The 16,305-nt window shown below is 36.8% G+C and overlaps 1 protein-coding gene across 1 annotated transcript; it reads right to left on the bottom strand.

Annotated features, from left to right (window-relative positions):
- Nucleotides 1-1,919: 1,919 nt before the first annotated feature.
- On the bottom strand, nucleotides 1,920-7,614 carry LOC144971685 (transmembrane protein 201 homolog). Its single transcript, XM_078912758.1, has 5 exons — nucleotides 7,471-7,614; nucleotides 6,022-6,198; nucleotides 5,507-5,719; nucleotides 4,497-4,772; nucleotides 1,920-1,973 (listed from the first exon to the last, which is right to left on the bottom strand). Exons 1-5 carry the CDS (start codon nucleotides 7,612-7,614, stop codon nucleotides 1,920-1,922), a joined length of 864 nt encoding a protein of 287 aa, XP_078768884.1.
- Between the last annotated feature and the right edge of the window lie 8,691 nt (nucleotides 7,615-16,305).

Below are 16,305 nucleotides of genomic sequence, written 5' to 3'. Positions count from 1 at the left end.
CATGAAAACTTATTGAAATTGAAAGTTTGATGCAAGGCTACATAAGTTTAAGGATTTTGAAGAGTTATTTATTCCTTGTGAGGGTAAACCAATGATTTGTAAAGTTAATTACAGCGACTACAAAAAATTTCCCCTTTGGGATGCAATAAAGTATTATTACTATTATTCTGCCCTAACCAACAAAAGGACAGTATCTCTCAAAAAATCATAAAATCACTTTTTTTACTAAATCGAATCTCTGGGACATAGGAAAGCTTACAAAGTTGTCAGAATGATCATAACTCAAATATTTTTGAAATTAGAGGCAATTAAAAATTTGCTTGAAACAGTATCCTATTTCAACCCCATCGTTAACCAACAAAAGGACAGTATCTCCGACGGCCGTAGTCCGCCCCGTAAATATTGACGGTGTCCGTGAGCATGCGGTGGCGTCAACGAGTGGCGTGACGAAGATGCCGCCGTATGGCGAGCAATACCATGCGAAACTGTTGGTGACGATTTGATTGGTTGACGCATAAGTCGCCAACGCCAATGACGTCATCCGTAACATGACATAATAGAAGAGCACTGTAACTTTCTATCGCGTTGTTGTTTACATGAGAGAGAGAGAGAGAGAGAGAGAGAGAGAGAGAGAGAGAGAGAGAGAGAGAGAGAGAGACTGGAATACAGAGAGAGAGAAACACAGAGAGAGAGAGAGAAACACACACACACACACACACACACACACAGAGAGAGAGAGAGAGAGAGAGAGAGTCAGTAACAAACAGAGAGCGAGAGAGATGGATGCAGAGAGATATATTTTTAAAAATAAATAAATAAATAAGAGAGAAGAGAGAGAGAGGGAGCGAGAGAGAGAGAGAGAGAGAGAGAGAGAGAGAGAGAGAGAGAGAGAGAGAGAGAGAGAGAGAGAGAGAGAGAGAGAGAGAGAGAGCGTTTTAACGTGAATTCATTGGGAATGGGAGGGAGGGTGGGGTCTTTTGAGACAATAAACAATGTGAGTGAACCATTGTCTACTATATATAAGAAGTCACTGGAGTGAACCCAAAGAAAAAGGGGAGGAGAGTTTAATAGCTGACAATTGACCACAAGGGGTTGTGATAACGAGTGGCAGGTCCTAAATAACTCGACGTTGCAGCTCAAACAAGAAGATTCAATTATATGATTTCATGTAAGTCATTACAAATTCAGCCCAACCCGCTCCTCTTCAAGCTGTCATCTGACTCAAAATGGAAACAATGTAACACATGATTTGACCAGTCCCATTTTTAAAATTGCAATCTCATTGGTCAATATGTTTCCCATCATTGATTGACTTTGACTTCTTTTGAAACGAAGGGCTTTCTAATACTATCCCAACCTATTCTTTGCTCCACCCCCTCCCCCCTTTTCCCCGTTTGTTTATCTACCTGTCTCGCTCGCTCTCTTTGTCTCCCTCGTGTTTCTTTCACACATACAACCACACACATAAACACACACACACACACACAGACACACGCACACACATATTTATATCTTTATTCTATTTAGCTCCCGCCCTCTACAATGCACAAGCTCTCTCTCTCTCTCTCTCCTCTCTCTCTCTCTCTCTCTCTCTCTCTCTCTCTCTCTCTCTCTCTCTCTCTCTCTCTCTCCTCTCTCTCTCTCTCTCTCTTTCTTTCTTTCTTCCCCCTCTCCCCACCCCCCGTTCGGGGCGGAGGGTCACATAATTAATAATAATAATAATAATAATAATAATAATAATAATAATAATAATAATAATAATAAATAAATAAATAAATAAATAAATAAATTACCGTGTAAAATGTCAAAAATTAACTCCCTTAGTCTAACCGCATACTCTATATAGAATCAAACGAATGACCTTCACATCCGACAGCAGTAGTGACATACCACAACGCGTATGTTTGACCCAGCGACATCTAAGTTTGACCTCTCCGTTGGATGTTAAAAGTGGAAATTCCTGCTTTTAACAACTGTTTGGATTGCAGTTCTTATATCTTTGACTAAATTATGCGCCCGTGATTAAAGACTAAATTGTTGCAGACACTGAGTTCAAAACCAATCTAATCTATGACAAAACTTGTAAATATTCACGTATTACTTTCCACCAGATCAACATATCAAGCTAGCTTTTTGTGGCTGATTGGTGGGCAGAGGGGCTTTATAAACAAGTAATAAAAAATGAGAAGAAAAAAACAGAAAGCAAAACCATTACAAAACTTTATACAGCTGGCAATAAAAAACTGATCCCCTTGCTTGTTGGTCGGATGCTCAACCAAACGTCTAACTTAAGTATACTTATTTTTCATTCATTTCAACTAATTAGTGTGTGTGTGTGTGTGTGTGTGTGTGTGTGTGTGTGTGTGTGTGTGTGCGTTTGTGTGTGTGTATGGGTGTCGGTGTGACTGTCTGTCCAGGCGTTTTTTGTTTAGTTGTATTTTGGGGTTTTTTTGTGTTTTTCTTTTTCATCGTCTTCATATCTCTCATTTTCCACACATCCTTCTATTTTTTGTCCAAACTTTTGGAGAAGGTAGTACTGACACAATTATCTCATCTTAAGAACAACAGTTGAGTCAGCCTACAAACAGCAACACAGTACTGAAACGGCGCTTCTTAAAATCTTTTGTTATATAATGCGGATGCTAACAATATCAATTTATTATGCCTTTAAGATCTTTCAGATGCCTTTGACACAATTAACCATTACATTTTGTTAAGAAGACTAGAAAATAAGTTCGGCGTAAAAGGAATTGCCCTTAAATGGATTACACCATATTTACAGGATCGATGGCAGACTGTCGTGGTGAATGGTATTCAGTCAGAACAAGTTTTACTAAACTTTGGAGTGCGTTCTTGGCCCTGTCCTTTTTTTTCTGTATAAGCACCCCCTTTCTCGTGTGATATCCAGATTCAATCTGAGTTATCATTTTAATGCTGGTGATACGCAAATTTATGATTCAGTACCCCTAAGTAATTTACAATTCTTAATACAACGAATTTCGAGCTGTTTTATGAGATTAAATCTTGAATGTACCATAACAAGTTAAAATTAAATGATAGTAAATGATAGTAAAACTGAGATTTTAATGTGTGGAAGGCAAATAATTCACCTATTACTCTCGGAAATAGCACAACAGAATTTTCAAATAAATCAAAAAACCTTAGCGTCATCATTGATAAACATATTTCCATAACAAGCTGCTACGTGAATAACACCATACAATCTATGTACATAGAAATGAATAAAATAAGCAAAATTCGTAATTTAATGTAGCAGAACTTTTAATTAATTCCCTTGTTTTATCTAAATTGTACTATTGTAACTCCCTGTGGGCGAAATTAGCTAAAGCCAAATTTTTTTTTTTGGTTCATCTTATTAGCTCATAATTTGGGCACCTTTTTAAATTTAGTAAGAATGATGTCGCCTATTTCATTCAGTATAAATGTACCAACAGATTTCGTTCCATTTCATGCTTTTCGTTTCCTATGACAATGAAGATATTGATTTTAAAACAAAAAGGTATGTGTGTTGTACGTGTTGGGGCGGGGGAAGGGGGACATTCCCTATTTTCCAGCTATTCTTAGGTTTAATTCACTATCACTCACTCACCCCAATATCGTTGTACAATGACAAAACCCTGATACACAATTAAAGTCTAATTTACAAGATAGCCAAAATCATCAATAAGCGTAAATTAAAGCTATTATGCTTAATAAAAATAGACTCATCTTGAAAAAGGAGTCAGGGTCTAAAAGATTGAGGAATAGTCTAATGTAGTAATATGAGAGGCACGCCTACAAACTTGACGGAGATAATTTATTCATTCCCCTCACGCCAGGTCAACCACACTTAGCCTTGCCTCTCACTCGTCCGTGATGGCGAGTGCTCGCCATCGCTGACGTAAAACGTTTGTCGATCGAGTTATTCGTATTTTGCTATATTCTTAACTGAGATACTGTTCTTTTGGTGAATACGGACGAGGCATTTTGCGTTGCGGTTAACCAGGGTGAACAGTATGTGAGACGGTCGTATAAGATACTGTCCTTTTGTTGGTTACAGGTAGAGTTATTTGCTTGGCTTTAACCAAGAAAGAACAGTATCTCAAAATATTACGCAACATATTACGTCAATGAAATCGCCGACTAACAGAAAAACGCAATTTGTCATTAGCTATCATTTAATGTTAGAAGACTTCCACTATGTAATAAAATTAAAGAGTTATGAATGAAAAAACTAAATGTGTCGATTGCGGCAAAACTGGTTGGATCTGGGTCAGCCCAGATACTGTCCTTTTGTTGGTTAGGGCAGTATTATTATTATTATTATCATTATTATTATTATTATTATTATTATTATTATTATTATTATTATTATTATTATTATTATTATTATTATTATTATTATTATTATTATTATTATTATTATTATTATTATCATTATTATTACAATTTTTATCTCCTAAAAGTGATGAATTTTCAAAATTTAAACTCTTTACCATTTTTTTCCCGACAGCAAGGAGTCCTAGGAGACAAAAGCCTGCCCCTAGGTACAAAGGCAACTGGGACATGCTTTGAACTGCAGGTAGAGACACAACACTGGCCGTATACAAAATAGCTGTATAGAGACAGGGCGGGACGATGCCGTTGAGTCGATTCTTCTCCATCTCTACACAGATCCCCATACTGAGAGATGTGTTAATGACCGCCATCATAAGACATAGACACAAGAATGATGGAGTAATCCAACACTGGATACATTTCTGTCCGTGTGACTGAAATAAAAATTTTGTTTTGTTAATTAATCAAATTCATCCAATTACTACAATAATTTGAAGATAATAATTATAAAACAATTCGATGGCCCGTTGACCTAACCTATGAAGTATAGTATTGCATTTAGAGGTTAGATCAACTGTCCATCGAATATTAGTAATAATGATGAAAATGGTAACAAATAAATCGAAAAGGATAAAGCACTTGAATGTGTCAAAATTAAAGGCAAGTGCTCTATGATTGATATCACTCTAATAATTGTTGTCATTTTGAAACCGTCACCAAGATGACCAATGCTCACCAAATTCTCTTTAAAACCATTAAGGTAATACATTTTTGTTGTTGTTTGTAAATATTGTTACTTTTGTTTCTTTACAGGTAGAATTGGTTAGCATTTTAATTTTACCTCCGCACTTACAATCTGTAGGGGTCTAGATAGCTCAGTGGGTTGAGCACTCACTTCCCACGTAAAGAGACCAAGATCTATACTGGGTGCAATAGAGACTTTTTTAACCAAGCAGTGATTGGGTAGCTAGTTTTGTCATATCTGGTGGAAAGTACTTTGCGATAGACTAGCATCCTATCCAAAGGAGAGCAAGCAATTGTTATTGTTCATTTCCCTGTGATAGAAACTGGATAAATTCCAGCTCTGTGGAATTAATAGCCTGACGGACTACTTACAATCTGTAGATGAAAGTTTTTAAAAAGTGTGAAGACAAATCAAAATACTTACAAAAAACTTCCGTACAGTTCTAGAGCAATTCGATTCATGTTCAGGAATCCCTGTTTGCTTGATTTGTAGATTGTCCTCCTCTTCTAACGTTTTAAAGATGTCCTCATCCTGCAGTGCGATATGGTCCCTCACTCTGTCTTTACATCGCTGACAAAGTCTGTACACAGATTCCAGATATTCCTCATATGTTTCCACTTCTTCATTGTAACTTGCCTGTGTGAACACAAAATGGACAGAAAAAAAACTCCATGGAATAACATAAGAAAATCTGAACAACCAGTCCTATAGTGATTTAAAAAATTGTATAAAACAATGAATTCCAAGTTCAAAATGTTTGTTATTTGATGGCAAATGCACATTTTCTATCTTTATATTGTCTGATTAATACTTCTTTTCATTGAGTGTGTCTGTTCAAAGGAATGAAAATTGCTTTTAGCTTTTAAAATAATTTTTCTAAACCAACTCATTACTGTTCTACTTTAGGACAAAAATGCCTCCATGGAAAAAATATTTACCTCTGATAAAGGCACAAAAGAAGCCAATTGGCCAACCTTCAGTGCTTGGTTTTGGTGACAAAATCGACAAAGGATAGAGTCATCCTCAACAATTGCCTCCCGCTGACAATATGATTTTTCACCCTTCGACAAATTATTCTCATACTGGTCTGGTATTGGACGATCATAGTCTCCTTCCTGTTTAAATCAAGAAAATAAAAAAATTATAAGATCACCTAACATTGGATAAAACACTCACCTTAGATATGAGCTCATCCTGTGTCTTTGCCACATTGGGCCATCCAGCACATCTGCCAGAATCACAGAGCGTTCTCACAGGTCACGTCCCTCATAGGATGGGCTTTTTCTGTGACCTCTTGGAGGTTTTATCAAGGGTGCTCTTGGGCTAAAAAGGAGGGATTGTCAGCTTTTCAACAGAGCCCCCCCCCCCCCCCCCCCCCCCCCCCCCCCTGCTCTCAAGAACTGAATTTGTGGTTTTATTGCTGTTGTAGGTTTCTGCAACTTGATATTTTCAAATGATGTGTGTGTTTGCCCATCGCATAACCCCCAGGCTTGGAGCACCAGGATTAATTTTGGAAATTTACACCTAGACTGGTTACTCTCCCGAGTTAGTGATCCCAGTCCACCCATGGTTTTCTGCTCGGGTTTCCTTCCCTTACACGATTGTCTTCCATGACTAATGAGCTCCATCTACCCAGTTTTGAAATCAGAGTTTTCCTTCTCCTAGTTAAATTGTCTCCTGAGACTAATGAGCTCCACATACCCTGTGAATCCTTTGTTCCGACTCCTCCCCTACGGACCTGTTAGGCTTGGTTAGACCTGCCGAGGTGCACAAAATCCCCGCCGACATAGCTCCTAGCTCCATGGGATCCTTGATTGCAAGCACACAAGCTCCCACAGCATGACAAGGCCGGAGCTACTTGATTAACTTTTATTTTTTTTTAATTTGAACATTATTATATATAGTGCAATATCCACAAAACTGCTCAAAGCATTTCACAAAGGGTCTTAACTCAACAGCAACAATTAACATGTAGGATGAGACATGATGCCCGTAAAGTGCAAATACCATTACAATTTCAGTCTCTGTCATCGTATCAAATCTTCTCACTCTCATCAATTATATTTACCTATAAAATTAGACCTTATTCTAAGATATTTTTCCATCATTTTACATTATGAAAAATACTGTTCGCGCTGGATTTCAGCACACTCTGCAATATGGCACACTGGAAATGGGTGACCAAATTTTATCTACATAGTAAGTCGTTACCTCCCATGAGCATTGGATTTAGGCACACTCAGATTCCAGCATGCTTCTTGGCTCTCCTGAGATGTGTTAGAATCTGACAAATACCGTATGCCTTTTGGTTGATAGAGTGAAATCATTCAAGCAAATATAACTTGTCAATCTAAATGGGCTGCAATGGAATATACAATAATACACACTTCTGTAAATCCATTATATTGTTGACAACCAGGACAATCCCATCCACCATCCTCTTTGTCAAATTCAATGTTAAAATCCTCATTACAAAACCAGCAATTAACACGGGTGTTCTTTTCCAGCGGCTTGCCATTGCTGTTCTCCATCTATATAATGATAGAAAAATAAATAAAAGAATATAAAAGTAAAAAAATAGGATCTAGACAGGAGATGCTTTTTACTTCTTGATACTTAATGCCAACGTGGACTTGACCCCATCCTCCCTCTGGTCAAATCTGCATATATATATAATTTCAGAATCACAAAATGAAAAATCACAAGACTTACTTTTCTCCAATTCGAAAAGTCTTTGTCTCTTTATCATTAACTTAATTCATGAAAACATTCCTATTTCCCTTATTCAAAATAATCTAACACAGTCTCACAGGCTAAGTATAAGAAAATCTGCTCCTTATTATTATTATCGATATATCCACAATTTGTGCTCAGAGGTGCTTTACAATAGTTTTTTTCATATCACACAAGTTCATTCGTTCGACTACAAAATCACCACAAGTCACACATATATCATCTTCAAATTTCACATAGAATCGGGGTAAGCAGAATGAAATGTTTTAAATTCCTCTCATTTGGAACTCCCTATTACACATCAAACGCTTCTTATTGTTTCTTTTTTGAGGTTTACTTTCCAAGACTTTTCTTCAACAGAGAGGACGTACAAAATGTGTTTATTGTTTTTTGTTGTTGGCTGACTGAAGGAGGGTTTTGAGTTGAGCCTGAAACGTTAAGATATGAAGTGAGTAGAAAAGTGCCAGAAGACAATAGAGAATAAAAATTATTCGCGGCGGTGGTGGGGTTTGAACCTGCGACCTTATTGGTACGACAACTCCGCCTGGCAGGTGAGAGCGTGGCTCTACCGTGTGAGCTATCCACGAACACAAAAATATTCGTATCAAACCCAAGTCATTTCTAGATCCCTCTCTCACCCACTTCTGAGACCGCCGATTCGTTCGCCCACCACCATCGCGAAGTTATTTTGACCAGCAGTTAAGCTTAATAGCCAATATTCTCAACACAAACATATAACATAGAAACGATTGAGACATTGAGTATGCTCCAGTGTATGGGGTGAATTTTTAATTCAGAAAAGTGAGTGGAGCAGGCACTTATGTTGGTAACAACAAGATATGAAGTGAGTAGAAAAGTGCCAGAAGACAATAGAGAATAAAAAAGCCTGAAACGTTCCGTGATCGGTATTTTGTTCTTTTTAAAAGCTGTTATAATATTCATTTTTGTTTATTAAATTATGTATGCTCACCCTTCTTAGAGGAAGAGAGAGAGACGATGATGATGATCGGTGAGAATAGCGAGAAGAGGCAGCGGCTAGGCTAACCCTACCTGTCGGTTAATACTGGGTGAGAATAGCAAGAAGATGCAGTCACAAGAGAAAGAGGATGATGATGATGATTTCAATCCTCCATGCAGTCACGAGAGAAAGAGGATGATGATGATGATTTCAATCCTCCATGCAGTCACGAGAGAAAGAGGATGATGATGATGATTTCAATCCTCCATGCAGTCACGAGAGAAAGAGGATGATGATGATGATTTCAATCCTCCCGTATACAGATTTCCAACATGATTCCCATTTCTCAAGCCCATCCAGTCTAAATTCTAAATAAATGACATGTATGTTCACCCTCCTTACGTCCAGTACCAGTACCACTAAAACCAAAAGCAATCATGAGAGAGAGAGAGAGAGAGAGAGAGAGAGAGAGAGAGAGAGAGAGAGAGAGAGAGAGAGAGAGAGAGAGAGAGGAGATGATGATGATAATGATGGAGAGAGATGTGATGATGATTATGGTCGGGTGAGAATGGCGAGAAGGGGCGGCGGCTAGGCTAACCCTATCTGTTGGTTAAAGGCTGCCTCTATTCTCTTCCCCCCCCCCCCCCCCCCCCCCCCCCCCCCCGCCGATTGGATTACCGAAAAAAACGTCGCCGGCTTTTTGCGATTTGGATTTGATTCATTTTTTTTTTTTTAATTGTGCAACTTGTGACAAGAAACTTAAACTGCATTACAACCTTTGGATTAAACATACAACAATTGTGGACTACTATTATGAAGACTAGCATCGGGGGTGAGAATAGTCACTTCGTTGGTTAAAACCAGGTGAGAATAGTGAGAAGGTGCCGCTACTTCTATTCTCACCACGGGTGAGAGGTTGGTTGACTGTTTTTCTATATTGCACTTACACTGATACTTTGTTCCACCAATAAGACGATGTCGTTGTATTTCCCATTCTGATTAATTCGTCTTTCTAGTTAATCTTTAGCATTATTCTAAGATCGTGGGAAGAAGACTCGTTGAAACGCTAACCATACCTAATAATTTAGGTAGTCTACTTCTAGTCTAGGTTATTTGATCTGTATTGTTTTGTTTGTGCGGCGCGGCGTGCTGCCAGTAGGGCTGCCAGATAGCCAAAATTCTTCTTAGCCGATTTCGACTTCAAAAATGGTAAAATAGAACCTCATCTGATCAAACACTAATAATTGGTCTCCTTAAAAGATACGGGTTTGATACCAAAAAATTGATTAAACTAACATTCTTTTTTTTTTTAAGATTTATAATAGAAACATTCTCTATGGGGGCAATTTTGGTCACACACTTGACCATCTGGCAGCTCTGGTTTCTGTGGAGGACTGTCGGTAGCCAAAATTCCTCGTGACCAATAATTTCTTGTTCAAACGTGACAAATGAAACTTCACTTCGCCAAATATTACATATATTTTGGTCCCTTTAAATAATCATCGGTTTTGGTAAGAAGAAAATCAAATAGGCTCGACTCGGAGAAATATTGTATTTTTATTTTAGAATTAGAGATATAATTTTGAGAAATAACAATTAACAATAGAAACACGATTGTGACCAATAATGGTTAATGTAGTCAGCTTGCAGTCCTTCTGAGAATAATTACCCAGTTCAAATCACCATCGGTTTTAATAGACAAAAGGTCGACTTGACAATACGTTATAAAAATTGAAATTAAAAACTAACGAAACTGTGTGCTAACCCAAGCCAAATTGGTAACGCACGTGGCCATCTGGCAGTCCGGATTCTCAAATCTGTGAATAGGATTGTCTGGTTGGTTTACCAAAATAGCCAAATTAAATTATCTGAAACTAGTTTCTGAAAGGATGTAAACTGAGTGCATTCGATTTCCTCTCTAGTTCATGCATAATTAGTGTGTCATCGACGCTATACATTTCTGTAGGCTAATTTGCTCACAACAAACACATGAAACATGACACCAAACATAACGTGTAACCTAAAACATTTATATTACTTTCAAACATTTATTTAGTGAGAACTAATCATCCAAAATGTTCTAATAACAATGACAAAGAAACTCCGTGTTTTGTTTCACTTTGTTGGTAGCAAATTGAAAGAAATGTTAATTCCGAGATAAAACGCCGCGTTCGATTCCTGTACGGTTCGGCAACTAAAACGAGTGAATTGCATTCACTTTGTTATGATAAAACAAGAAACCGACTGAAAGGAAAGATTAAATGGAAGGCAAGACAGACCCTAGTGGACATTGAATGCACTCAGTTTACAGGATAACAAGAAAATGAAATGAGCAGAATAAATACTTTTGCGGCAATGGGGAGTAGACCCAAAAAAAAAACCCGGCCGTTTTTGTCACCCAAACTACCAAAAAATGCGAAATGAATGCTGTTGAAATGTATAAAAACTATTTAAAAAAAAATAATTTGTTTTATTTATTTATGTATTTATTTCTTTATTTATTATTATTGTTTTTATTATTTTTTTAAAAATTTATTTATTTATTTTATTATAGCTGAGTCTGTTAGGTCTGGTGTAGAGTACTTTACTTTGACTAACGTTTTATCCGAAGCGAGCAAGCAAATGCTATTGTCCATTTCACGCTATAGAAACCTGGATAAACTCCTAACGGCTCTGGAGGACTACATTATTTTCTTTCAGGCTTTCTCTTGATTATGTGTAAATTAGCGTTGTTCGTGTACTGTGCTAGGGTTTAATCTATGAAGGGATGTTTGGCGCACTATAAATCTATACCGTTATTATTATTATTATTATTATTATTATTATTATTATATATTATTATTATATTATTATTATTATTATTATTATTATTATTATTATTATTATTATTATTATTATTATTATTTACATAAGTGCTAAAAATAGTCATTTTTTGTTCCTTTTTTACGCAGTAGTATAGTCTGTTCCAAGTCCGGTTCGCACGGAACATCACACATTCCTCCAAAGTTACGAAATATGGTGCCCTGATCTGTTGTTTTTTTTTTGTTTTTTTTTTTTTTTTTTGGGGGGGGGGGGGGGTTCTTTTTCATACTGGCTTATAATATTATTTTAAGTGCCGTTACGAATTTTGAATACGGATTGTGATAGACCGAACCGTTTTCTCACAGTGCCGAATGTCTTTGATCTTTTCGTCGTTTGCAATAAAATAATATGACACAAACTTAAAAAGTAATGGTGTGTTGATTCTCTTTCCCGTGGAGAAAATGTGACCCTTCGTCTCAAAGCGGTATTAAGTTGGGTTGGTTAAGATGTTGAAAATTGAATTTATAGCCAGAAATATCAAACTTGTGTTGAGTTGTATGTTTTACTGAGGAGAATGGATACCATTTTTTAGGGTGCTATTCCCATCGATTTTTATTCCTGACCAGTTTAACATTTAATTCGGCTTTCAAGCATATGGTTCGCTCCGACATAATGCCGTTTTGAAACGATGGTCACAAATATTCATAGTAAAGTTGCATTCACTAGCATTGCTTTGCAAATAATTTTGGGTTGTTTCAAATTATAGTGTAATAATAATTATATATATATATATATATATATATATATATATATATATATATATATATATATATTTATTTAATCTCACTAGTACTTAAAAGCGTTGAGAACAGGCTCACCGTGTGAACAAAGTGTACAATTTGCTGTCATTTTGAATACAGAGGGGGCAATTAACCAGTAGATTTTTGACCAATAAAAACATGGAATTTGTGACACACCTTCACACGTGCTCGGACAAACATAGTTGGTTGTTTATAAACAATAACGTGAACGAATCCGACCTCCATCTGATCGTTGTTATCGTTTTTATATTGACAAGTGGGTGACTAGTTATCACACGATTTTCTCGATCATATTATAAACGTTTTAGTTTACACATAGTTTTCTGTGTTGATTCTACTGATCAAGAGGTAGAACAGTTGGTATTGTACTTCACACATACCATCGATAGTAAAAACCTGTGTAGTATGCTGTGTCTACCAATCACTGCCATTGTTTACATTATGACGATTGTCCGAGAGGCGTGGTTATCTACCGATTAATGTTAGTGATTCTGAAAAATAAACCCCTGTTCAAACCTGCGGCGAGTTCAGTGACCGTAATCACAACAGAATTAACAGTGTGGAATACTGTTAAAGGAAATCATCCAAATGTTCACATTCCCATACCCTTCGTTGTTTATGTACCGCAAAGAAGAAGGATCCCAAAGTATAGTAGGCTACTGAAACCGATGAAAAATAAAAATCGGCTTCGCGTCACTAACAATTCTAGTGTTCGAGCCAAAGATCACCAAAATAAATCAGAATGTCGTGAAGATATTTATATTTTGCGCCCAATCCTCTATGCAATAAAGCTCTTGGCCTGTAGGCTACTACTGCAAATACAGAACGAACCCTCGTTTGCAATATACTTCTGCAAATAACTGAAATGAATTATATCTACTATCTGCAAATACTGCGAATAACGAATACGAACGCTATCTACTATTATTATAATATACTGCGAATAGAGGAAATCACTATTCGCAGTACTACTGCAAATAGAGGTACCATCAACATCACACGTCCGCACGGGTTGTAGAACGGACTAAAGTAACGAGATATTAAAAGTTGTGTATTTATTTTTTGACCCACCGTCTCAAAAACGGTATTATGTCGGGATGACCTTGGTGCTCAAAATTGAATTTATTGACACAAACAGGAAACTTGGGGTTGAATTTCATAGTCATTTTTCGTGGTCAAGTTATCCTGACATAACACCGATAGGTCAGGGTTATCGATGCTATGGGTTTAAGTCAAATATTCAGAGCATCCACCAGTCGGATGTAATGAATGAACCAACGCATAAAACTATGTGAAACCATATAAGTTTATAGTCTGATTGATATAATTCATTGAGAACTAAAATCAATTTTTTTTCGGACAGAAACAACACTCTCAACGGTCAGGTACTCATTTTATAACTGAGTACGGTGAGAGAATGTAAGTAAAGAGCCTTTTCCAAGGACTCAACTCTGCGCTGAGCGAGGCTCGAACCCAGGACCTTCCGATCCGAAAGCGAGTGTCATACCACAAGACCACATAGCCGCAACGTAATTTTTTTTTGTCCACAAAACTTATCCTCTTCTTCAAATATGTGACCCTTTGTCTCAAAGCGGTATTAAGTCGGGTTGGTTAAGATGTTGAAAATTGAATTTATAGCCAGAAATATCAAACTTATGTTGAGTTTGTATGTTTTACTGAGGAGAATGTATACCATTTTTAGGGTGCTTTTCCCAACGATTTATATTCCTGACCAGTTTAACATTTAATTCGGGTTGCAAGCATATGGTTCGTTCCGACATAATACCGTTTTGAGATGATGGGTCACATATCGGTCGGTTGGTATGAAACCCACGTTGAAATTTCATAAGTTTTTATTACTACATTATATAAAAAACAAAACAAAACAAGCACAAACCGCAGAGGTTAAACTGAATGCGGTTCGTATTTGCGAAGCCCTCTTTGTCAAAAGAAGAAAAGTTCAAAGCAACTGGAATACCGGTCTGAAAAGAATAATTGCTACAACAGGAAATTGGTTGACAAAACAAATTGCAACACAAGCTTGTTTCAGATTTCAATTTGTTTCTTATAGAACGTTCTCTCATATGTGACTCATCATATTAATTCGTTAATAAAATCAAAGTAAAATAAAAATAAATTTTCCTTTATTCATCCCATAGTTCCAAGGGAAGACTGGAATAATCCAGGCGTCAGCCGCAGTGCAGCACCGCAAATTGAACTAGAACGAGGTGACGTGCTCAAGGCTTCACAGCGCAGCGGTGGTAATCGAACTCGGTTCCTTTCGGGTACAAATCAAAGACCATACCGCTAAGCCACGCTCATGGTGGGATTAACTAGACCACGAAAAAGGACTTTAGAATTAATTTCAAATACAGTTATACTAAATTTTGAGTTTTTGCCATATAAGAAATTGTATTCCTAATATCTCCGCAATAACGTATGAAAATTAACTCCAAGTTTGATGTTTGTGCCTACAACAGCGTAGTTCAGCCGTACGGTCTTCGCTTCGTACTTCTTCGTACCCCAAATACCAAATGGACCGAGTTTGATCATCCGCCGCTGTGCTATATGGCCTTGAGCATGTCACCTCGCCCTAGTTCATTTTGCGGCGCTGCACTGCGGCTGACGCCTGAGTAATTCCAGTCATGAAATGAGAAATCACCACTGTAACGGCACAACAGCTCTAAGTAACTATAAATTGAAAAAGACCTGGGGGTTAACGATGACACCGAATTCATTTTTCAAAGCACACTGAGACCCACGTTAACCCTCTCCTTACCACCCATAGGAAAATCGTCACATTCGTTACGATGCAACCGACAATTTTCTCATTCTGATTTCTCTTGTACATCACAAAATGTAAAGAAATGCTTTGATTACAGCTATTTATTTTACTAAACACTGTGTTGTAGAGCTCATTTTGCTGAACAACATTCTGTATAGAATGCACTTGTTACTTTTTTGTTTGAGTGTGCTGGGCATGTGTAAATTTTCGGGGGAAACTAAAACGCAATGGTTAATATGAATATTATTCATATAATAATATTTGCGTTGTCCTCTTTGTGAAAAGAAGAAATGTTCGACGCAATTAATTGTCTGTTTATTATAATGTCTTGCACTGTTTGTAAAGCATTGAATATCAGAAATTAAAAAAAAAAACAACATAATTGCCCCAACAGGAAAATAGTTGTAAAAAGCAGTCTAGCAACCTAGCTTGTTTCGCATTTCATTCTGATTCCTCTCGACTTGTTCTTCAGTACTTTTTAAACAAGATTTTTTTCTCCACAAAACTTAGCCCGTTCTTCAAATATCGGACGGTTGGTATGAAAACCAAGTTGAAATTTCAAAACAGTATCAGAGTTCATCCCTTTTGAGAGGTTAGTGATTATAATTAATACGAGATTCGTTTCCTAAATCAACATTTTTTTTTTTGTCATACTTTTCCCTAACCAGTTAACTGTCGTACTCTGGAAAGATAGTTATTTAAACATTTGACCAGAAAACGCGTCCTTCAAATATCGATCGATTTAAATAACCCTCATCTGGGCAAAAACTCTCAAACCTGGGACCTCCCGAGGACTTTAATAAAGTCACCAGCTTTTGAGAGATTTTTCCAAAATGAAGGTCATTTAAATCGATCGATATTTGAAGGACGAAATTATGGCCAAATTTTCAAATACGTGTCTTTCCAAATACAGCATTTAACTGGTTAATGTATTTTGTCAGTGTAAAATCGAAGCACTAACTGTTGTATTGTTGTAACTCTTTTGGTGGGTGTTATTTTAGGAATGAAGATAAAGCTTCATAAGTTCAAGTCATAAAATGTTTTTTTTTTTTTAATGCACAGAAAATTGTCCCTGACAAAGGGTTTCTATTAATGTGACCCGCTATCTCAATCGTACACATAA

The sequence above is a fragment of the Berghia stephanieae genome, chromosome 4 (genome assembly GCF_034508935.2).
Source record: "Berghia stephanieae isolate SIO BIC M18660-M18661 chromosome 4, UCSD_Bste_1.3, whole genome shotgun sequence".
NCBI classification, from domain to species: Eukaryota; Metazoa; Mollusca; class Gastropoda; order Nudibranchia; family Aeolidiidae; genus Berghia; species Berghia stephanieae.
The sequence above is the reverse complement of the archived record's forward strand: the minus strand, read 5'-3'. Positions and strand labels throughout refer to the sequence as shown.